Genomic DNA, 22,805 nt, shown 5'->3' with positions numbered 1-22,805 from the left:
CTGTGGGCTTGGTAGCTCAACAGGTAGAGCGGCGGACTAGTATCCCGAAGGTGCGAGTTCAAATCTCGTCCAAGTCACATGTTTTTCATGTGTATATAAAAACCGTGTTAGCATTAATATATTATGTAATATTCTACGTCTATTTAAGCATGTAAAGCAATGACAGTTTAAATATTCAAGAAAGTATTTTTGCATTTTCAGATGCACTTGAAGTAATTACACATCAAATAGATGAAGCTAACATTTAATCATAAATATGTACACTAGTAGCTAATAATGGCACGTCATTAAATATCTTTCAAAATTTCAACATCGTTTACACGCAGTTTTTGTTCATGCCTTCCATAAACCATAGAATTTCTAATTTAACATAATGATTTCAGTAACATTTCACTGTTCTGTTATCGTGATGATTTTACCTTCAAGTTATCCAGACACCAATGTCAAAATACATACACAACATAAACGTACAAAAATGACATCTACGCCACTGCAATCTCTCTACAAAATGGATAATAGAATCCTGATTAATAACTATACGTAAAAGAAAATCTTAAATAAAAACTACTAAAATAATAAAATAGATGAATCAGTGGCGGACACTAGCCCCCCAATAATTTACTACTAAGAACTACTAAGAATAATGAAGTACTTGAATCAGTGGCGGACACTAGGGGGGGAAGGGCGCGAAGGGGGGCTTGAGCCTTCCCCCCCTCCACAATAATTTTGAAAGATTTAAAATCTTGCGCCAAATCACTCAATTCACACCTTCATAACATACTGTGACGTTAAATAATAACTACATGACAGACTTCTGTGCTGTACATATACCAGCGGACGCATTAGACCTTGTGTGAGTACGATTATGTATACGTAGGAATCTTTAAATGAAATTTCTAGAGATCAAATGTCGAAAGTATACATATAGGTATGCCTTTGCAGCTCCCTAGAAATCTCATGCCTTGAGGACATCAACAACCCCGCAATATTTTATGAAGTGTCCGCCACTGAATTGAAAACATTCATACCGTTGCAAATGTGTCTGCATTAGAGTCGAAATGCGTTCTTTGTCAGCCTAACATGAAGTAAAAGAAAAAAACATCAACGTTCATACGACATGCGAAGTTGAAACTAGCAACAGGATCAGGGCGGATTTCAATATTGAGGTTCGCCACCAGACCTCATGCAAAGACAGTAAGGCGGTCCGAATAAATATAAACTATTTGGCCAAGATCTTACTGGATTAATAAATCCATGTTTCACTAAATCTTCTGCCAGGTCGCCCGCCGTATCCGCTAAAGAGAGATTAAGGATTAAATAGAGTAGGTTGCGAACTCTAAAAATACATCATATGATCATAATATTATGGGAGACTGGCTTTAATGCAGATGTCTGAATGTAGCGAGGGGACTGGAAACTGTTATAACAAACATGGTAGATTTTTGGCTGAAAATCTATACTTTCATCGATACTTAGAACAGTTTTGACAAAAAATCATTTCCAGCCGACAATTTTAAAAAAGGTAAAGCAAAAACACAAATTCCGAATAGACATGTCACCTTGCGAGAAACAAAATATGTATCAGTACAAGACGCAAATAAAACTCTAAATTTTCAAAGCTATCCTAGAACAGCATGAGTTTGCCACATTTTTCATATTAATAATTGTGACACCATTATGTCTGAGGATGGCTTCGAAATAAAGTCGAAAATTGGCGATTTAATTTGCGTTTTGTGCTAATACATATTTTGCTATCTCAAGATGTCCTGTTTATTGGGAATTTAGCACAGTTTTCTACATTGGATGCCGTCGAAAATTCTAATACTTTAAAATCGTTTAACTGCAGTAGAGCAGAGATAAAAATAATTTAAAATTCTCATGCACATGACCATGCCCATAATGGCGCGCTGGCATCCACGTTAATAATTTAGAACCCAGTCTTCTAGATGTCTAATGCCAACTCAAGATGAGGCAAGGACGCCATCTTGAAAATTAGCAAAAAGCAAAACTCAAAATGAAAAATGAGCTAAAGAAAGTTTAAAAACCCATCCTATGAAACATTTTAAAAATTAAACTTAGACTACCCACTTTGCACCTGTACTTCAACTCAGGAAAAGCAGATATTAATCGTAAATATCGTCAGTCTTGCCACCTTTCAAGATGGCGGCTTGTTTCATTCGTAACTATAGAATTTTGGCGGAGACGGATATCTGGTAGACTGGGTTCTAGGTCAGACGTGCCATTGAGATTATTCACATAAAGATCACTTGTACAAGGATAATTAAAGTTATACGTACCTGCATTAAGATTACACGTAAGCAATCTGTTCATCTGATCGTCCATTTGAAGATGAAGTATTAACTGAAAAAAAGAAATTCCTCCATGATGTACAATTTCACAAGAAAAAAGAAACACAGGCCATTGCAACTTACCATACGTTCACCTGGTTGTTCGGAAATTCTTGTTTTGCAATTCATATTGAGCACCTAGATTGGAAAAAATGTATTTCATACAATGTTACCTTTTGTATACATGTGTGTCTACTATGGCATTAACTTTTCTGACAGATTTTTATGTACTTTTTGTGATTTTCTCGTGTCTTCTATTGATGCCTTTCGTGCGTATTTTATCTCTACTTTTGTTCGTTCTTTTAGTGTCAACACCATATTGATAATCAATTCAATGATCTTTAGCTCATCTTAAAAGCTCTCGTCGAGCTCTTTTCAACGAGCAAAAAATTATTGCCGTAACCCCAATACTTTAGGAGATAGCAATGCGTATGCGCAATTTTGCGCAGGCGCACTGCTATCTCCGAAAGTATTGAAGATACGGCGATGATCTTTAGCTTATTTTAAAGCTCCCGTCGAGCTCTTTTCAATGAGCAAAAAATAACAGTTCACGTGCACCTACCAATCTGGTCTCGACGTCATCAGGGGGAGGATTGAAACTTTCTTCCGCCTCTCCTTCTTCTGGTGTCAGCGGTCTGAGATGTTAGAAAAACATAAGATAAACAGCAATATTATATTCTAAAGTGAATGAGTATCGGTACATGTTTGTAGATGAGTGAATGAGTATCGGTAAATGTTTGTAGATGAGTGAACGAGTATCGGTACATGTTTGTAGATGAGTGAACGAGTATCGGTACATGTTTGTAGATGTTGATCATTCAGGTTAGTGGTGCAATCCTAAGAAGGACAGTCGATGTTAGTGTTGACCGACGTTCCAACATTTTACTCCTCACTTTAGTCTAAAGATTGCTTCGATCAACAGTCAACATCAACACCAACAGTCCTTCTAAGGATTGCAGTGATCTGGAGGATCAACATTTACGTACAAAAATGTACTATTATTAAGATTGCAGTGATCTGGAGGATGAACATCTACGTACAAAAATGTATTATTATCAGGATTGCAGTGATCTGGAGGATCAACATTTACAAAAATGTACTATTGTCAGGATTGCAGTGATCTGGAGGATCAACATTTACGTACAAAATGTATTATTATCAGGATTGCAGTGATCTGGAGGATCAACATTTACAAAAATGTACTATTATCAGGATTGCAGTGATCTGGAGGATCAACATTTACAAAAATGTACTACTATATACTGATGTCAGCGGTCTAAGACCTTAAAAGCAAAACATAAATAGCCATATGTACAAATTGCAGCATGATTGACAACATGATTGAGAAAAATCCAAATTGGCAAAGTTCGGATGCAACGCAATTTAAGAAGTGACAAGTCTTGAGTTTGTAATAAAATACGGGACTTTTACACACCTTTCAATATTGACGTGACTTTGTCTACGTTCCATGATGGTCAGCGGATACAAACCATCTCTAGGAGTAAAAAGCAAAGTAAAGCAATAATCTATTTAACATGACGTAACGCAATAAAGTGAATGGTTTGTTTAAAACCGAGAGTAACGGCACAGAATAGATATCTTAACAGAAGGTGTACTCGTGTCGGAACCTTTGATGTTTGTGTTACATGACGTAACGCAATAAAGTGAATGGTTTGTTTAAAACCGAGAGTAACGGCACAGAATAGATATCTTAACAGAAGGTCTACTCGTGTCGGAATCTTTGATGTTTGTGTTACATGACGTAACGCAATAAAGTGAATGGTTTGTTTAAAACCGAGAGTAACGGCACAGAATAGATATCTTAACAGAAGGTCCACACGTGTCGGAACCTTTGATGTTTGTGTTCCCACTTTTCTGAAGCAAATTCTAGCAAACACGCCTTCCAGCAAGATACTTCAGCTAGGTCGCAATAGAAAATATAGATGTTTTTACAAATAAATCGTTTTGCACTACAAAAGCTTGGAACCTTATCTCCTTCGCAAGATCATAACACTTTGTAAAAATTTCGGAAAACTTTTGCTTTAAAGATAATTATTAGTGAAATAGCATTCTCGTGCAATACTATTCAATATTGATTTTGTGAAAGTATCTTGCTGGGCAGTCACGCATGCGTAGTGAAAAATATGCCACGATCTTAGCCGAGTGCGCCTTCGGTTAGATGCCTATTCAGTGATAACAGGTTCAAACCAGGCATTAGTAAATATATGCTCACCGAACGTCACGCTCACTAATGCCCGGATGTACATGTAAATCTTCCAACTTACTGAACTTCTTCCAGAAATTTTTCCCTTTCTAACGATGGCAAATCTGACTCTCTGAAACACAAAACATTTCATGAAGAGTAAATATTCCAACATAAACTGTCAGTAAGATATTTAAAAAGGCGTACTTTCGTACAATGACATTGCCATTAAACGATGGTATTTCTACCAAAACTCTTTCAGGATCCTTCACCTCTTTGGATTCCGGTAATGTGACTACAAATAAACATATAAAATTCATTGGCTTATTTAAAATAAAGTCAACTTCACAACAATTCTCGCTCAAAATTCATAACACTCTCTTTGTCCTAAGTGTAACATACCTCCACTGTCTATGGTGGTGTTTGCGGACAACAGCTTTAGTGAAGGAACCTATTATAAAGAAATTGAAAATTGGTGATTAATATCATATAAGTTCGTGATCAAATTCCCCTGTCAGGGAGGGGTCCTGTCGTTTTGTTGGCTATGAGTCAGTTGTTGCCATGTCATGTCAGAGATTTTTGGTTGAAATCTGTTTTTTCCATGATTTTTTTGGAAGTGTTCCCCTTTAAACATTAATCACAAATGCTTTTCCTTGAATTATTTAATTAGTATTTCATAGTATAGAAATAATGGCACCATGCCTCTGCACACTAGAGGTGTAAACTTAATTAATGGCATTAAGCATTCATAACACTAAATAAAGATTACACATGTTTTCATTGTTGCTATGGTTACTCATATGACTACTACAACTTACTTCGAAAAGCCATTTGTGAAACATCAATTTGACCACAGTGAATCTTTGAACAGGGTCTTTGATAAGACAAGTCCCAATAAAGTCCTACAAACAATGATGAAACTTGTCAACAATACTATAAAAATACACTCCTGAAGATTATAGACAATACTACGATGATGTATATTATGTAAGACAAACAAACCTTGAAGACGTCATCATTTAGATTTTCCATAGCCTTGCTCACCAATTCAGAACTAATTTGACTTTCTTTATCATGTAAATCTAAAGCTGTCATCTAAAGTGAACATATGAAAGACTTGCTAAGTTTTGATTGGACAAAACATGTTGCATGAGAGATGATATTTTATTCCAGAGCCATCATCAGATGCTTTGTAAAAGTGGTAGTGAGAATTTCATAGCCTGTGCTATCTCCATTCCTAATTTATCAATAATTTCCAAAAGTACCTCCAATGTACAAATACCAAAGGCATAAACATCAACAGCTGTGTGAAATTGTCTGCTTGTGTTTGGAAGTCCTAGAGCACCATGAAATACATAAAAATAGTGTTCTACAGTTGTACTGAACATTTACACAATTTGAGTTTTTCACAGTCAATTTTCATAGGATTTCCAGACTTGGTTTGATAAAATATAGAAATCATTTGTGTCATGTCCAGTGATGAAGTGGGTGGGGAGGGGGAGATCTCCAAGCCCTCTCCACAATGTTCAAAATACTAAAAATTGTGCATCAAATACCAGAAATCCCACCTAGATAATGTAACTGTCATATGAAATAATGACTAGACTTTTGTTTTGGATGAAATGTTCTGGACAATCCCATGCCTAGCGAACAAGCAACCCTCCAATATTTTAGACAGTGTCAGCACATATTATGATGTGAAACAACTACTCGTATATGCATAAAAAAGTACCATATTCTGGTGCAAGATAGTGCATGTTTCGTCTTTCTTCTTGATAGGTTTTGACATGATCTCTTATGGTATCAGGAGCCACTAAAGAATTCAAAAACATAATGAGCAAGACTCAAATTAGTTATTACTTTCAAAACATTGCTTGTTCGTTTATATACCTGAGCCAATTTTAATTAGTCCATTGTGTTGTATGAAAATTGTGTCACAAGACAGGTTACCATGGACAATCGGGGGATTACATGCATGTAGATAGCTATTATGGAAACAAATTAAAACAATTACAAGTGATTTTCAGCAGGGGTGGATTGATTTTCATTTGACAGGAAGGGTGCAGATTTTCCACAGGGCATGCATCCTTTTCTTAGCTTAAAGGGGCCAGGGCCTCGGACTGTTGAAGAGTTGTAGGCTTACATACAGATGAGCCAACCTGGCATAATAAAAGTGCTATTAGCTTTTAAAGAAATTTTTATGAAGTTAAATAAAAGGTAAAAAAAACTTTGATTATGCAAGTTTGACTCATCTATAAATGTACAATAGCCCGAGGCCCTTTCAACTTTAGTAAGGATAATGATGCAATCCCCACTAGAAGATCTGCACCCTTCCTGTCAAATGAGCATTAATCTGCCACTATAAGTGAATTGAATGAACCAACCTCAGAGCTGACAGGATTTGCCTACACCATTTTTTTACAACCTATTAAAAAACCAATGTTGTTGCAATCAGCATTTTTGTTTTGTAATGCCATATTGTGCATTTAGGATCAGAGATTACCAACATACACATAAATACCTTAGCACTAATTGTTTTGTTATTTGTTCTGGTCTTTTTCAGGAACTTTTTCAATGATCCCGATGTCATATACTCCGAAATGAAGACCAAACGAGCTTTATCGCCTTGCATGTCATTCCAAAACCTGTGAAACTTCACTATGTTTGGATGCTAAGAAAAAGAAATAGGAATTTTTCATCACATCAGTATGGTCCATATCATAAGAAGTTAAATTGTACTAAAACATAATTGTGTTTATTTCACCTTAAGTTTTGTCAAATTCTGGAAAATTGTCTTGATAGTAGCCTAAGTAGGTGACAAATTGAACGAGGAATTAAATTAAAGCAACACAAAAGTCAAACATTCCCTATTCAATTTGGTAACAGCAATAACCAATGAAAACAATATATACGTATTGTAGCTAACCTCCTGTGCTTTGTAGCTTTTCCTTTGAGAGAATTGAACTTCATTCCAAACAACTTCAACACCTTCTTCGGTGTCCATGGCAAGAAACGCTTTATCAATGCCAGGGACATCGCGTTGGGTGACCTTAAAAATACAAATCTTATTTACGAAAAAGCTGTGAAGTAAGTGGATGCAGAATGATAAAAGTAAAGTACGCAAAGGACTATTCTTTCACCAATCATAGAGATTCACTTCAAAAGGATTTCATCTTAACCATGCGGTAATTAACTCTCAGGAAACAGAATAAACAATATTGGGAAGTTCCAAATTACAAACGATATATCAACATCAATTCTACACGTTTTCTTACAATCCATCGAAGTAAGTCTTACCTCCATTCGTCTTTTTTCCCATCTTCCACATGGACTGACTTCAATAACATCATCATAAGCGTCGTCACTTTCGTCTCCAGAGTCAGTTAAAATGGCAGCTGATTTGGACGCTTCGCCACCAGCCTGGACAGAAGTCATTTTCTGTTACTTTAATTGCAAAAATTTTCAGACAAAACCGTCCATATTGGCTTTTGCGCAACATTTGTAATGCATAAATTTCAACCAATGATTCAGGGGGGAGGAGGAATAGAAAAAAACAAACAAAACATAAAATTAAATATGATTAATAAAATATCGTTGAAAGTTTTGTAAGGTATGAAAAATAAGAGAACCTTCTCATTTAAATATTTAAATGATAATTCTACGAAACGCATAAATTCTGAAAGCAAATGGTTTGAATAATATCAGGTAGCAGACACAAGCCAAGGCTCTCCGTTCCCCCCGGATATTTAAATTGTCTTATATGACGTCAGTCGAGCCATCAGAATTTTAATTTGTTTAAAATTTGAAGAGGCCATTTTGTCATTTACAACGCCCTCTAAGGTCGTTCTCGGCCCATGAATAACATGATTTTATCTATATAAATGGATGTGAATTGATCGGAGAAGCATCAAAAAGGTAATATGTTGTTTAAAAATGGGGTTTTGAAAGCTTTTAAGCTAGATTCGCGACTGCTATATCGCGAAATTCGCGAATCGTGGACGAGAAATTTTGGTAATGATCGCTCGTGTCGTGGACTTTCACACTCTCGAAATTTCGCGATGTAAACATGATTGATCTCTTGTGGCGAAAAAGCTTTACATTTACAATGCACGAAACTTCTGTAGCGGCGTAGCGCTTTGTTAATTCTATTTTACAATAAACCCGTTTCATTTTCATTCGAGAAGCGAGTTTCGTGTTTCCACTGACGCGATCACTTCTGTAATGGCTTTCTCATTTCAAAATATCAACCCATTACTGCCGATGCTAAGGACGTCAATTTCGCTCGAAGCATCGAAATCAATACTTCACTTTTCAAAATAATTAGTTTTAAATTATTGAAGAATCTATCATTGGATATCTAGATATGGTGGAACCACAAACAGACCAGACAGAGTCACTGATGCCTGAAGAACAGGAAGTTCATACTGTGGACCAATCAGAAGAGAAACAAGCTGTCATCGAAGTAGCTCGTCTAGTCACGGAAACTGAGATTGATCATGGTAATGCCAATGATTGTTCGACAGAAGGATTGGACCCTCCTGCTGAAACACTGGACCATGGTTCTGCAACAGATGAGGTCAATGAAAATGACCCAAGCCGGGTAACAGCAGGGTCTGACCTTGCCATTAACATAATGTCACAGATGGAAATATCTCGACTGATTGCCAATGTCTTTAAACGTATGCAAGAGGAAGGTGCACAGACTGGTCTCAACTCGAATAATGTCTACCACATGGAAAACCTTTTGAAACAGGTTGTTACTAACCAAAATACCATAACAATCAATCAGAATTCATTACTTCGAAATCAGCAAGCAATATTGCAAAAGGTAGGATGATTCCCTGACCATTGTTGATGATTGATTATCACTAATCCTACACATTTGATCATATATTCCTTTCAGATTGATGTTCTTAACAACTTGCTGATGGCTGGCATCAGTGACAATGATGGTCGACTGTCGGACAAGCTGACCTCAACTGTAAAATCTAACATTGGTGGACGTAGCACTGTATCACCTCGTAGCAGTAAACGGTCATTTGGTATGGATGGTACTCTTGCACTGGTGCAAGCAGCAGAACACGTTGGAATGCTATCTGGATCACCAATATCTGTGTCCCAAGCAGCATTGAATGGAGTCACCACAACTGCCGTCATTGCCCATGATGCGGTGGATGGTGAGCATCGTACCTCAGGAGATGATGAGCAACCAGGGTTTGGGTCCACCTCCCAAACAGCTCATGATCTATCAACTATTTCACCCCAGGCCATTTATCTAACTGGAAATCTTTGCCCAGAGCAGTTAATACATCATCAAACGAGACCTGGTGAAATAAGTGAAGTCACTCTGGTTCGTCTCAAGGCCCGCAGTCAGTCTGTAGGAAATTTTGCTGTGCATCTTGTCCGAGAGATGTTTAAACCACATGAACTGGTTTCAAAGAATGTTTCAGGTAATGGATTGAGAGTCTTCTAGTCATCTTCAATTTCCATCTCTCTGCATTGTGAGCTTAATAACTATTTTGTTAGACTAATACACCTGCCTTAAGGTTGCCAAGCTACAAAGTTGAGTACTTCATGTTAGAAAGCCCTTTTGCTTAGGTACCAGGAACAAGGAGAAGTTAGATCCAGAACGAGTTGCCAAAATAAGAAAATATGTTTTCGAATTGTTCCCAACAACAGAAATAATGGAAGAGAAAGTGTGGAGTGACTGTCGCAAAGCCATTGATGAGTTTTACGTCGTCCCAACAAGCGAAAGAATCAAGATCGACTTTCCTCTGACGAGCTAGAACAATTCGGTTTGAAAAAAGACAAACTGAACGATACTCCGGTTTTAGGCACACCATGAGTGTGCCGTGATAATGAAACTTCTTTTGTAGAAAAGTCATAGATAGCAATTTATCGATATTAGAACAACGACAAACTTTGACTTAAACTTTAGTACTTAAAGCATCTATTTTCTTACACTTCACGAAATTAAGAACAACCGGACAAACTTTGACTTAAACTGTTTTTAGTACATTAAAAGCATCTATTTTCTTACACTTCACGAAATTAAGAACAACCGGACAAACTTTGACTTAAACTGTTTTTTTAGTACATTAAAAGCATCTATTTTCTTACACTTCACGAAATTAAGAACAACGACAAACTTTGACGTAAACTGTGTTTTTAGTGCATTTAAAGCATCCATTTTCTTACACTTCACGAAATTAAGAACCAACCGGACAAACTTTGACTTAAACTGTGTTTTTAGTGCATTTAAAGCATCCATTTTCTTACACTTCACGAAATTAAGAACAACCGGACAAACTTTGACTTAAACTGTGTTTTTAGTGCATTTAAAGCATCCATTTTCTTAAACTTCACGAAATTAAGAACCAACCGGACAAACTTTGACTTAAACTGTTTTTAGTACATTTAAAACATCCATTTCCTTAAACTTCACGAAATTAAAAAGATAAATGTACTGTAAAGAAATGGTTGCATCATCCTAAAACTGTTATTATTTGCAACAATTTTACTGTTAGATGAACCAATAGCCGTCCAACTACCAATTTCCACACACTACCTACATTGCGCAAATCTTATACGCTGGTGAATTTTGCGACGTTTTATTTGCTGTTCAATTCTTTAATCCACATCTTTTCTATATTTATTAAAATTTTCCATTCATCCGTTCATCTACTTTGTGGCAACAGGCAAGCCCACTTCGCCGATGAGTGAATGACGTAATCACAGTTTGTGACATTACAATCCCCGGGTATTTTTACTGACTTGGTAATCTGTCCTTTTATCATGTGTACTGTATCACGTGATTATTACAAATATTCGTAAAAGTTGTCTCCAAGCGACGTTTTTCATAATAAAAATGTATAATAGTTTAATTCCGTTTATCGAGTTTCCACTTCATTTTGTAACCGTATATTCATCAGTGTACCTATTTTTTAACTCGTTCAGCCTGTCAGTGTAAGTTGATATCCCCATGATATCCCAAAGCGGCTTAGTGTCATGAAGACATTGGGAAATCCACTCTTGTTGTCAAATTGTGGTCTTTGTATACGAGAATTAAAGCAAGAAAATTACACTTCAAGTAAAATCTGCGCGCTTTCTAAGAGCATCCTCATAAAAAGGAAAATGCACGTCGCGTTCATCATTATAATTTTACTGAACGTAACGTTGCAAGCGATAACCGGTGGGTATTGATCGAACTTTATGAATAATTTGCGCTATTGGGGTTAACATGTGTAATTTGTAGCCAAACAAATCAACTCTTTCACAAGCAAGTCTTTCCGTTGAAATAAATGTTGTGAAATTATCTTATTTAGCTCCCGTTTCAAATCAGTCAAAAGCAATTGAAGCGTCGGTAGGTCAGACCACGATGTCACATGCAAAACATTTCCGTAATTTAATTTATTTCCAAATTTTAAATTCAATGAAAACAACTAGGGCTAAATTCTATTGATACACGCTCTTCAACTTTATATACTTCAGATGGTAGTCTCTATAACGTAATTTTATCGAAAGGTAAAAATTTTCTTCGATCCAGTAAAGCTGAAATAACAAGTTACAATCAGGTCGTATGGGCCGGCCCATGTGGACGAGTGTCATGGCTGTTGGACAGCGCTTTCATATTAACGTGTTAAAGTGTAAATGCTTAATAATGGATAAGAATATTTTTGTTTTTGTAGGAGTTGTTAAAAGAATTGCAAAAATTTGAATCGGAGGTAAATATTACAACAGAAAATATTAATTTTTAGTGCTGTAAGCTCAGCTAGTACCGCGTAATGACATTGTATGGAATATGCAAACAAGTATTAATTTTACCAAAAAAAACTTTTTGTTCTTTTTTTCAGATTAATCCGTTGAGTGTTAAGGTACGTTTAAGAATGAAGAAAATTGTGTAAAGTTTGTAGTGATCGGTCCAGTTCATATTAATTAACAGCACTAAAACCAGACAGACCGGGTGTATGGAGTGACGACTATTCTATATATAGTGAGTAGTTTAGTGGTTTTGATGTGGGATCAAGTGCCATTTTGGTAGGCGGCATTTGGAGAATAACCTGTTATCAATCAAAGTACAGTTCTTCGAAAATGATATCAAAATTTCTGATGGGTTGATTGGGTTTCTGTAGTAAACAAGTTTTCTGCTAGGTTTACCATACTCTAGACAAATTGAACCGGAAATTTTTGGCCATTCTTTATTCTATACTTCAAACAGGAAAGGTCCTTACCTTCAGTTCAGGACGCTGGACTGTTCTTCAGTCTTCGCTTTTTTAGGTGCAAAAGGTTCTTGAAACAAAGGAGACTGACATCATGGATAAATCTAATAACAAACGTAAGTACATTTATGAGACACGATTGAAGTCATTGCCTTCTTTCTCACAATAATTTTTTCATCCTTTTTTTTAGCAGAACCATCAAACGATAAAAAAGTATGCATATTTATGTTCGAATTTTAGATATACTAAACATGTGATTGGTAATAATTTATGAACAAAATCAATGTATGCAACCAATCATTAACCATTAATTAAAAAAAATTAATTACTCAAAGGGCCTCCTGGCCCTGTTAGTGTAATTATGCATGATTATACGAGCGAACTAAGGGAGAAATATATGGGAAAACAAATGGTAAAGCTAGCCTGCGTGCTGTCTTAGCCTCTCGCATTAATCTTCCCTCCCCCGTAGAAACTGCACGCAGGCTACGGTAGGCAAGCTTCGCCATTTATTTTCCAATATATTTCGACCGGAGTTTACAAAGTATAATTGATCATCGAACTTTTAAAGTATAATATTTAGTGAACAATGATGAATTTATGCAACCAATCATTACCGACATTTAAAACAGTTTGAATAACTAATTTTAGGCTCAAAACGACGACTATATTGCACAACTTGCTCAAAAATTAGCAAGAGGTTTATCCATCGGAGATTCCCTGCGAAAATTTGAGAAAAGTGTGAACAAAACAGCCATGGAGATGGCAGATAAAATAAATGCAAGTCAAAGTCATAATTTGTCCAATTTAAAGAAAAACTTTTGGCTGCAGTTGTAAGGGTTATATCATTTGAGAATGAACAATCCCAAATAAAAGTATCACAAGATACAATTTTAATGCAAACGATTATACAATTAAAAAATAAAAGATGTTCGCTGTGTTTGCACGGGCTTATGCAAACCGAGGAGACCTTTGGGAGAACTCGAGAGCAGATCAGTGCAAGCCCGAGACCGAAGGTCGAGGGTTGCACATGCTCGAGAGTACTCACAAACGTCTCCGAGGACAAACAATTTAATTTTCCTCTAAAATGTGTTCATGATCGATTTGCAAATTGTCTTTGTCTGATTAATTGTTTTGGTGGAGTTGATTGGTTGCGATTGGCTCAGATGTACTTTGCACTGGCTAGTGCAAACACAGCTCTATCCAATCAGCGCGCGTTTCATTGTGTTTATTTTCTAAATCCAGATAATGAACGAGCGGGCTCTTGATTCAGAAGAACCAGAGAACCAGACGGCTTCACGTCGTTCAAAAAATATTGATCAAATGAGAGTAATCGAAGCTTTGGAGGAGCTACTTCAGGCACCAATGATCAGCAGTTTTGTCACGAACGAAGAAGTAAGCTTAGGGGAAAGGGGGAAATACTTATATACGTCATGAATTGAATGAACGTGTTAGATGGAGAATATGGACGGCTCATATTATCCATCTAAATTAAAGTATAAGTCTGGGGGCGGTTGGTTGCCCGCAAGAAGGCCAAATATAGCGCTATCCACTGGATAGCGAACGTTTAAAAAATCTCTTATAAGAGAAAAATGTACGTTTTGAACTGTGCAATCACTGAAACAAAACATTGTTTCGAGGATTACAAAATTTCTTTGTCATAATAAAAGTATAAGCACTTTTTTTACAAGTTTGAAAATCTTAACTATTCAATGGATAACTCTATTTAAGTCTTCCGCTGCACAGTGTTTCTCTTCTTGACAAAACGATGAGAACTCGTGTAACATTTAATACGTGTAAAAAATAATACCTGTAACAAATAATACATGTAACAAATATTACATGTCACAAATAATACATGTAACAAATATTACATGTCACAAATAATACATGTAACAAATAATACATGTATCAAATTATACATGTAACAAATAATACATGTATCAAATAATATATGTAACAAATAATACATGTAACAAATGTTACATGTCACAAATAATACATGTAACAAACAATACAAAGAATACGAGCAAGAAACGATACGTGCAGCAAACACAACATTCTATTGATCATTTGATTAGTTTGCTGTTGATTTCAGGAGAAACATATGATACAAAGCGGAATCATAGCACTGTCAAAGGCTTTCGCATGGTCAAAGTTCACGATGGAAGATGTTATTAACGCCTCAAAAAGTCAGGTCGACCAAGATTCTAGGAATTTCACAAACCTGAAGGGCTCAACAAGAAAGCCTTTGACAGATGACGAAAAAGTCCTTGGACTAGAAAACATGGTCAAAGATAAAGTGGAGGAGAATAACTTGAGCTTGAATGAGGTGTGAAATGTATGGTTTATTGATGGATTAAAGAATGAGTCTTATTTACGGTAATGTTTCGCGCGCTGTGTTTACCTCCGGTATTGTTCTTGCAATAGAGAACTTCATATTTTTACAACGAGTACGACTAACGCTACGTGATTTGACCATGAGGGATCTGGGTTCTATAAACAAGTTGTCGTACTCGTAGTCAAACAAAATTTTTGTAGATGACTACGAATACGAGTAACGCTACGGGATCTGACCTCAAGGGGTCTGGGTTCTATAAACAAGTTGTCGTACTCGTAGTCAAGCAAAATTTTTGTAAAGATGATGACTACGAGTACGAGTAAAACAAACACAATTTTATTCCCTTATTTGTTGTGAAAATGCACATGTACTCAGTAGTAATAAACTCATTTTTAAAGCATTTATTACTCAGGAATGTGTAAGCGTAGAAAACCGTGTTGTTTGCGAAGCAACAAGGCAAAAGTCTCCGAGAACTCATAACAGCAAAATATCACGTGGTTCGCGCACAAATGACGAATCACGTAGCTGTAGTCGAACTCGTAGTCAAATCTGAAATAGTTAATAGGGATTGTTTTCTGACCAAACAAATGTGAAATCGCAACTTTCTTAACTTAACGTTATTTCTTTTTCATTTGATGGCCTACTGCTCTTTGACGTTGATGGGCCAGGTAGAAGTTGACATATTGCTGCACTAACAATCTCCTATGCCGCCATTTTTGGATGCCCCGAAAATAGTTGTCTATGGCTGAGGCTAAGCGCGCAAAGCATTACCGTGAAGCTCGTTAGAGCAGTTGCAAATCCAGGATCAAGCAAAATTAACTATAGTTGCTAACTTCAAATTCTATATTCCTTCAATAAATAAAACCCAACAATCAATGGCCTGTCATCGTTTGTTTTTGCCCAACGCTGGATCTGCAACGGCGTGTTAGTCTAGTATGTCGTGATAAAAATCTGAATACTCCATGTTAGATGAGATACCTCGTCAAAGGACTTGCTGCAGCTGTCGGAGCTCGGAATAATCTATCCAAAACGAGTACAATGAAATTAGAAAAAACGATTCGGAATGGCGTATACGAGTTGGTTGAAAAAAATGAAGAACCCGGTATGTTCTGGGGGAGGTGAGGGTGATATAATCTACTGAAGTATGATCTAGCAAGGGGGGTGCAATACGTTTATAAAATACTTCAAAACTTTACGTCAATTTTTCGTAGGATCTGAACAGCTGCATCGTCTTGACTTAATGAGCTACAAGGTTAGGAGAGTAATGAGAGAGAACCATAAATCAATATGCATTACATCGATGTGGGAATTGTTTCATATTTGAGTTATTTTTTAATCTAAGAAATAAAAGATGTTTACTGTGTATGCACAGGCGTATGCAAACCAAGGAGACCTTTGGGAGAACTCGAGAGCAGATCAATGAAAGCCCGAGACCGAAGGTCGAGGGTTGCACATGCTCGAGAGTATCTTATATAAAAGAAAAACATCTTTTATTTCTTTTTAAAATATCAATACGACAAACATTTTAATTTTTTCGCTAAAATGTATTCATGATCGATTTGCAAATTCTCTATGACTGATTGATTATTTTGATTGATTTGATTAGTTGAGCTCAGATGTCTTTTGCACAGGCTACTGCAAACACGGCTATAGACCAATCACCGCACGCGTTTCATTGTTTTTATTTTATGATCTAAGGAATTATCGGAAGATTCGCAGAAAAAGAAAGAGCAAAAACAAAATGATGATGATGATGATCTGGCTAGTTTGATGAAAAACCTAGAAGTAAGTAAACTGTTTTAGTGCAAAAAATATCTCGTTGAATATTGTTGCCGTCAGAAATATTGTTGATGACATGAAAATACCTCATAAGCATGAGAATGATCACGTCGCCCTTAAATATTGTAGAAAATATGGAAAAGAATGAACGAATCCAACGTCGAACGAAGGTAAGAGGATATTTAGCAGACATGACGTGCCGTCTCGTCAAAACACCGCAAATGAGGTGGGCGCATCCATATATGGACATTTACGTCATAGAGACATCACTTCAGGCGATTTTCACGTGATTTTAGACGACGCACCGTGTTTGATAAATTTCTGAAAGAGCAAACCGACTAATCGCCCATGTTCGACTCGTTAACATAATTGTTTTTTTATGTTTCAGCGCAAGCAAAAAGCAGAAATATTTATTGAAAACGATTTTAGCAAATTCGTTAGCTTTAGTGGAGTCAATGGGCAAGCAGAACGAAGAATTAAAATATTTCAATAAAGATTCCTTATTAAAAGAACTTCAGTCGCGCCAACGTCTGTTGCTGCTAATCAATCAACTGAAAGACAGTCAAAAAAACACGTTAACGTCACACTCAGTATTTCGTCTGATGATGACGTTACAGCAAAAAAGAAAGGTGACATGCCACGTGACAGTAGTACGTCATTGGACACGGAGATGGGATTGTCAAAGGAAATTGTAAAACAAATGGAAGAAATTCCTGAGGTAAAAATCAATCGGTTTTTTTATGAAGACAAACTATACATTTTCATATTATTATTTTTTTGATAAAAGGAGACAAAATATAAAAACAGGTCAGGTTTAACAATCGTGTAGCTTGAAAAATACTTATCATAAAAAAATGCTGACATTAATCATGACTAGCGGAAATGAATCGCGTAGGTTTGTAAAACTTCTTTATGTTGTCTCATGCTTTTTTATTATAAAGTATTGAAAACAACGGCTAATATCACACAATGTTCTCATTTGTAAAGCCGATAGCATGACTAAAATACATATTTTACATATTTACTCAGTTTATAGAGAAAGATATTGTCACAGTTGATGAAGAATTTACAAGACAATTCAAAGAACAGAAAAAGGACTTAGAAAAGTCAAGGCATGTTTGTTCAATTTTACGTACAAGCAGTACAGGATTTATCATTCACAAGTAAGGGGATGGGGGTATATTTTGGCTTAAAGCATTCTTTGCAGGAAGACTGGATGGCGTTATCCATTGGATAGCAGATTTTTTATACTTTAAAAACCACTTAAAAGGAAAAATATAATATTTAAACTGAGCAATTACTGAAATAAAATATTGCTTCTAAGATTACAAAATTTCATCGTCATAACGAAAATATGAACAACTTTTTTACAAGTTCGAAAATTTTATCATCCAATGGATAACGCTATCCGAGCTTCGTGCAACCGGCCCCAAGAGTTATCGCTTGAGATCTAATACAGTCCAATGGTTTTCACACGATAACACATCTCAAATTTTACCTTGGTATCTTCCAATACATATGATCAAAGTTTCTAATTGGTTCAAAGTACAATGACGGACAATGAACCACAATGAAGTACAATGACGGACAATGAACCACAATGAAGTACAATGACGGACAATGAACCACAATGAAGTACAATGACGGACAATGAACCACAATGAAGTACAATGACGGACAATGAACCACAATGAAGTACAATGACGGACAATGAAACACAGTGAAGTACAATGACGGACAATGAAACACAATGAAGTACTATGACGGACAATGAGCCACAATGAAGTACAATGATGTAGAATCATTAAGTTTAAATACGCTATAGAAATGGCAAACCTAAAGAGCGAATAATTACTGCCTGGTTGATCTATTAAGGATACCATTTCATGCGAGATAGTACTTACGTGCAACAAATGTTCACCCTCACTCTAAATATTCACGTTACCTTTCCTTCAGTTCGACAACGCCAAGACCACAGACGACTTCTAAAATGAAAGATGATTACGATTTAATAAAGCAATTGGATGATTTATTTCAACGTAACGATACATGATAACGATTTATGCTTTGTTCAATTTGAACTTCATCAAGAAGATGGGAAATAACAGCCAATGCAGCGTTAGTGCATGCAACCCATTCATGAGAATTCATCAAATGGAATGAAGAATAGAGAATTTAATAAACTAGCACTACGGGTGTAAGAAGAATACTATATTTTAAAATGATAAAATAAAATCATTCGTCTTCATAGTCAAATTAATAGCTTAAATATCATAACTAAACTAGAATAAAAAATAAGTACATTCTTTACATAATATTTTCATATACATATATATATATATATATAACCGGCAAGGCAGGTATACATTGGTCGTGTTTTTTTTTTGTCAAAAGGCTCCGAAGTAGACCGTATGTGCTCGACGGATTTCTCTCAAATCCATCTGCTTTCATGCTCCTATGAAAGACGACGGCATAAAAATTGGCAAAATGAAAATGTGAATGATAAAATAAATCAAAATTTTCCTAGAGCATCCGTAATTCGCTAGAGAACTGAAACTTCTATACGTGCTTCTTCGTTCATCGTCTCTGGAAGAGTTTTCGTAGAAGGTTCCTCTTCCGTTTTCTGTGTAACTTGAATATTTGTACTAGAAGTCGACGCCCGATTATTTTCATTGGAATTTATACTATCACTTAAATATTCCTCGTTACCGTCTCTGGCGGAATTGTTTTCGTCTATGGTGGGATTATTTTCCCTGTTTTTATTGACGTTTTCTTCTACACTGTTTAAAACCCACGGGTCCTCTGTAACAACTGTGGGGGACACATTAACCCCTGCATTTTCAACACCTTGATTTTGCACGACATTCGTAGGTTGTAATTCAACGTTAGTAGCGTCTTCTCGCGTAGAGTTAGGATTTTCCGTATTTGCCAAGCCTGGATAAGGAGGCGGAGGCTCCTCTGACTCGCCATCAATGTCATCACTTTGAAAAGAGGCACGGTTTAGCTGAGGCGTGGATGGAAAAGAGGCGCGGTCAAGTTGAGGCGTGGCTGCGATAGAGCCTGGTAATGAAACAGCTTGTTGCGTGAGCAGTACCCTTCTGTGTAAAGATGGCGTGCCGTGAGGTGTTCCTTGAGGGGTTGCGTGAGGGGTACCTTGGGGTGTTGGTGGATATCTTTCTGGTGAAGCCATCACTAAAAATGTTAAAATATCGCTGAGGATGAGTCATGTTTCTTCAACGTAAATCCATTTTAAAAATCATTGCAAATTAAAGAATAACAAAATGTGTAAAACTATAAATCACTACCGTTCAACACAGTTGTACATTGAACTGTATATGCTATTGAAATTCTACCTTGAGGTAAACATGCCTGGACATGTAGCTATGAAGCCAACTTTTATCAAAATTTAACCTTATTTTCTCCATATCCCTTTTCTGGACTGTGGATGAAAGGATCAGGATGATCAAGTTGAATTGCTACGTTTAACTATTGGTGAGTTGGAGCCTTACACTCATATTCAGTTCAATACTTCATGTAGTACACATATGTTTGAGTGAAACTGACCTGCATCATATGATGGTGGAGCATTATCAGCTACAACATCTGGACCGTTATCTTCTTCATCTTGGTAACTTGTACTAGGTACAGCCCTACGTCGTGACTCTCTTTGGTTACTTCGTCTCGCAGAAAGAATGGTGAGACAACTAAACAGGGTGAATAATGCAATACATATGGCACCTACAACCACACCAACATACTGAATATCACCCACATCTGTGGTTGGAAGATCTAAACAAGATTAAGTATTTCATGATCAGTTGATTAATGTTTGACGAACAAGAAAAATGTCCGAAGTTTAAATCTCGAAAATTAAAGGACAAACATTGCTGCTGTTAAAAAATGTTAATAATGTTACCTGCATTTGAAGGGGCAGTGGTGGAAGCAGAATCTATACCCAAGCGAATATTTGTTAATCGAGGGCTAGGTGAACTGATGAATTCACAGGACGTTTCGATCGAAATCTAAAAGAATAAAAAACAACTTTCGTTATAAGATATGAGAGAATACATTACCATAAGAAAGTTGTCGTCACCTCCAAAGAAAATGTTGCAACTGGGAGACATTCAGTAACAGGTTGAGATCCCGAAATATTTCTAACAAAGCTGTTAAGTCGTAAGGTCAATTCATGACCAGAGTCAAAATTCTCCATGACAAAAGAAATACAAAATCGTCTATTCATAGGAACAGTTGCTGCTGGAGAATACGAAGTGCTCAATTTGGCAAGTACACTTTTTGGTGGATCAGGTGATGAAATCAATTCATATTGATCTGAAACAGCAATACAAATCAAAATAATTAGTGAATGCAGATGAAGATCAATATTACTATTAAACATTACCATTACTTTCTGTTCTTCTCCAAAAACATTCGCTATTGCCATCAGGGATCAACATCAAATCATTTGCCATTAAAGCTATTGAGAAAATAAATATTTACAGTTCCAGTAAAAATGATTCATTAGAATGAGATTGTTTTATGCAACCTAATTTAAAAGGAATCCCGAAGGTTCTCAAGCAAACTTCACAAAAACAAGTTCTCTGACTGTGATTGACTATACCTAACTAAAGAATCCCGATTGTCATCAACGCAATCGTATTGACTCGTGAAAATATACCGCGCTAATTTGTAAAAACAAGGAGTTTTACTTTTAATCAAAGTTAATATACATCGGACAATGTTCGTTAGTGTCAGAACATGGATGCCGGCCCTTTATTGCAAAACTATAACAACGTTAAATCCATTTAAAAGGACGACTGTACGGGTGTTGTAAATACGATCATATTTGACTGATATATACATCCATAGATAAAGAATATTCGCTCAATTTGCAAGCAACTATGTCTGCCTTGTCAAGAATGTCAAAGGTAACAAATTAGGAATTCGAAATGACGATCATACAGCGTGTGACAAGTTAAAGATAATGTCTTAATAAAGAATAAGATTGAAAACTACATACTTGTTGTTTGTAATACATCGATAATAAAAATGATCGCCAGGAATCGTATACTGCATATGCCTTCATTGTGTGACATTTCCAGTTGAATTTTGCCGTCACGAATAATATTTATTGCAAACAAAAATCACAACTTAAGTATTCTGAATTGATTTCTCAACGTGGATCAAACGGCAAGAATTCGGCATACGTTGCAATGATGAAAATACATAATTATAGAAGAAAGCGACGTAATTTGTTATTTTTTGTCACAATTGTACATGACACGAGATCAGTCATTTGAATTCATCCTGATTACGAACTGCGAAATCTCGAAGTAGAAATGAACTTCCTTGGATGTGAGCCTTTAAAAATGCTGACTATTCAGCGGATGTACACACCATTCCATGCAAATCATGTAATTACAACGAAAGTGAGCAATTAAACTTCCTCTCACTTGAACATATTTTCTATTCTGTTTTTCTAAATGCAATCAATTGAGGAGTTCTGTTAGCATATTGCGATAATGGAAGAGACATTTTCCGAAATATTTGGAAGAAAAACACGAAGCAACTGAGCAACTGACACACACACACTGATAGAGTTGTTCCCTTTATCGGAATATCGGAATGAATAAGATAACGAAAATTGATTACATTCATAAAGAAGGAATTAGGACATGTTAAACTAAGTGAAAATCAACTTAAAGAACTTAAATATGAAAATTCGAGGTCCATAGACACGTGAATCCATGGGTGTTCTAACACAAACAGTTTTTTAAGCGAGAACATCCCTCATAGACAGGACACATAAATATAGCTTCTTGGTTGAAAATTTATGACATATTGAATGTCATGTTTTTACAAGTGTGTGTGTTACATGTTTGTAGATGTAGATCGTCCAGGTTGGTATAGTCCTGAGAAGG

At 36.1% G+C, this 22,805-nt stretch overlaps 4 protein-coding genes and 1 non-coding gene across 8 annotated transcripts; 3 read left to right on the top strand and 2 right to left on the bottom strand.

Moving 5' to 3' along the window:
* The first annotated feature begins 5 nt into the window (after positions 1 to 5).
* On the top strand, positions 6 to 77 carry Trnat-agu. The gene has a single exon. It is a non-coding gene; the product is annotated as a tRNA-Thr (tRNA).
* A 151-nt stretch (positions 78 to 228) lies between these two features.
* LOC124450275 (nuclear receptor-binding protein-like) lies at positions 229 to 8,059 on the bottom strand. Its single transcript, XM_047000907.1, has 20 exons — positions 7,849 to 8,059; positions 7,478 to 7,600; positions 7,316 to 7,357; positions 7,073 to 7,222; positions 6,936 to 6,976; positions 6,442 to 6,536; positions 6,284 to 6,364; positions 5,817 to 5,887; positions 5,554 to 5,646; positions 5,370 to 5,453; positions 4,954 to 5,002; positions 4,759 to 4,846; positions 4,634 to 4,684; positions 3,784 to 3,843; positions 2,911 to 2,983; positions 2,433 to 2,486; positions 2,298 to 2,361; positions 1,240 to 1,295; positions 1,029 to 1,075; positions 229 to 501 (listed from the first exon to the last, which is right to left on the bottom strand). Exons 1-20 carry the CDS (start codon positions 7,984 to 7,986, stop codon positions 483 to 485), a joined length of 1,479 nt encoding a protein of 492 aa, XP_046856863.1. The 5' UTR covers positions 7,987 to 8,059; the 3' UTR covers positions 229 to 482.
* Positions 8,060 to 8,360: 301 nt separating this feature from the next.
* Positions 8,361 to 10,483, top strand: LOC124451434. 2 transcript variants are annotated; one of them, XM_047002050.1, is made up of 4 exons: positions 8,361 to 8,466; positions 8,913 to 9,379; positions 9,455 to 10,001; positions 10,150 to 10,483. In XM_047002050.1, the coding sequence occupies exons 2-4, from the start codon at positions 8,915 to 8,917 to the stop codon at positions 10,335 to 10,337; spliced, it is 1,200 nt and encodes a 399-aa protein (XP_046858006.1). In that variant the 5' UTR covers positions 8,361 to 8,466; positions 8,913 to 8,914; the 3' UTR covers positions 10,338 to 10,483. The 2 variants fall into 2 exon arrangements, with proteins under 2 accessions (XP_046858006.1, XP_046858005.1); XM_047002049.1 differs by lacking the exon at positions 8,361 to 8,466 and having other exon boundaries at positions 8,614 to 9,379.
* Positions 10,484 to 11,538: 1,055 nt separating this feature from the next.
* On the top strand, positions 11,539 to 17,999 carry LOC124450996. 2 transcript variants are annotated; one of them, XM_047001643.1, is made up of 14 exons: positions 11,539 to 11,743; positions 11,877 to 11,914; positions 12,240 to 12,275; positions 12,405 to 12,425; positions 12,829 to 12,886; positions 12,961 to 12,983; positions 14,013 to 14,162; positions 14,866 to 15,099; positions 16,078 to 16,210; positions 16,320 to 16,360; positions 16,807 to 16,893; positions 17,017 to 17,057; positions 17,276 to 17,605; positions 17,917 to 17,999. In XM_047001643.1, exons 1-13 carry the CDS (start codon positions 11,560 to 11,562, stop codon positions 17,580 to 17,582), a joined length of 1,353 nt encoding a protein of 450 aa, XP_046857599.1. In that variant the 5' UTR covers positions 11,539 to 11,559; the 3' UTR covers positions 17,583 to 17,605; positions 17,917 to 17,999. The 2 variants fall into 2 exon arrangements, with proteins under 2 accessions (XP_046857599.1, XP_046857600.1); XM_047001644.1 differs by lacking the exon at positions 17,917 to 17,999 and having other exon boundaries at positions 12,964 to 12,983.
* A 1,043-nt stretch (positions 18,000 to 19,042) lies between these two features.
* On the bottom strand, positions 19,043 to 22,220 carry LOC124450995. Of its 2 annotated transcripts, none has more exons than XM_047001641.1 (6): positions 21,905 to 22,220; positions 21,287 to 21,361; positions 20,981 to 21,216; positions 20,804 to 20,909; positions 20,452 to 20,676; positions 19,043 to 20,079 (listed from the first exon to the last, which is right to left on the bottom strand). In XM_047001641.1, the coding sequence occupies exons 1-6, from the start codon at positions 21,978 to 21,980 to the stop codon at positions 19,430 to 19,432; spliced, it is 1,368 nt and encodes a 455-aa protein (XP_046857597.1). In that variant the 5' UTR covers positions 21,981 to 22,220; the 3' UTR covers positions 19,043 to 19,429. The 2 variants fall into 2 exon arrangements, with proteins under 2 accessions (XP_046857597.1, XP_046857598.1); XM_047001642.1 differs by having other exon boundaries at positions 21,293 to 21,361.
* Positions 22,221 to 22,805: the final 585 nt, after the last annotated feature.

The sequence above is a fragment of the Xenia sp. Carnegie-2017 genome, unplaced genomic scaffold, assembly GCF_021976095.1.
Source record: "Xenia sp. Carnegie-2017 unplaced genomic scaffold, XeniaSp_v1 HiC_scaffold_24, whole genome shotgun sequence".
Taxonomy (NCBI): domain Eukaryota; kingdom Metazoa; phylum Cnidaria; class Anthozoa; order Malacalcyonacea; family Xeniidae; genus Xenia; species Xenia sp. Carnegie-2017.
This window is presented reverse-complemented; position numbering and strand designations above follow the sequence as displayed.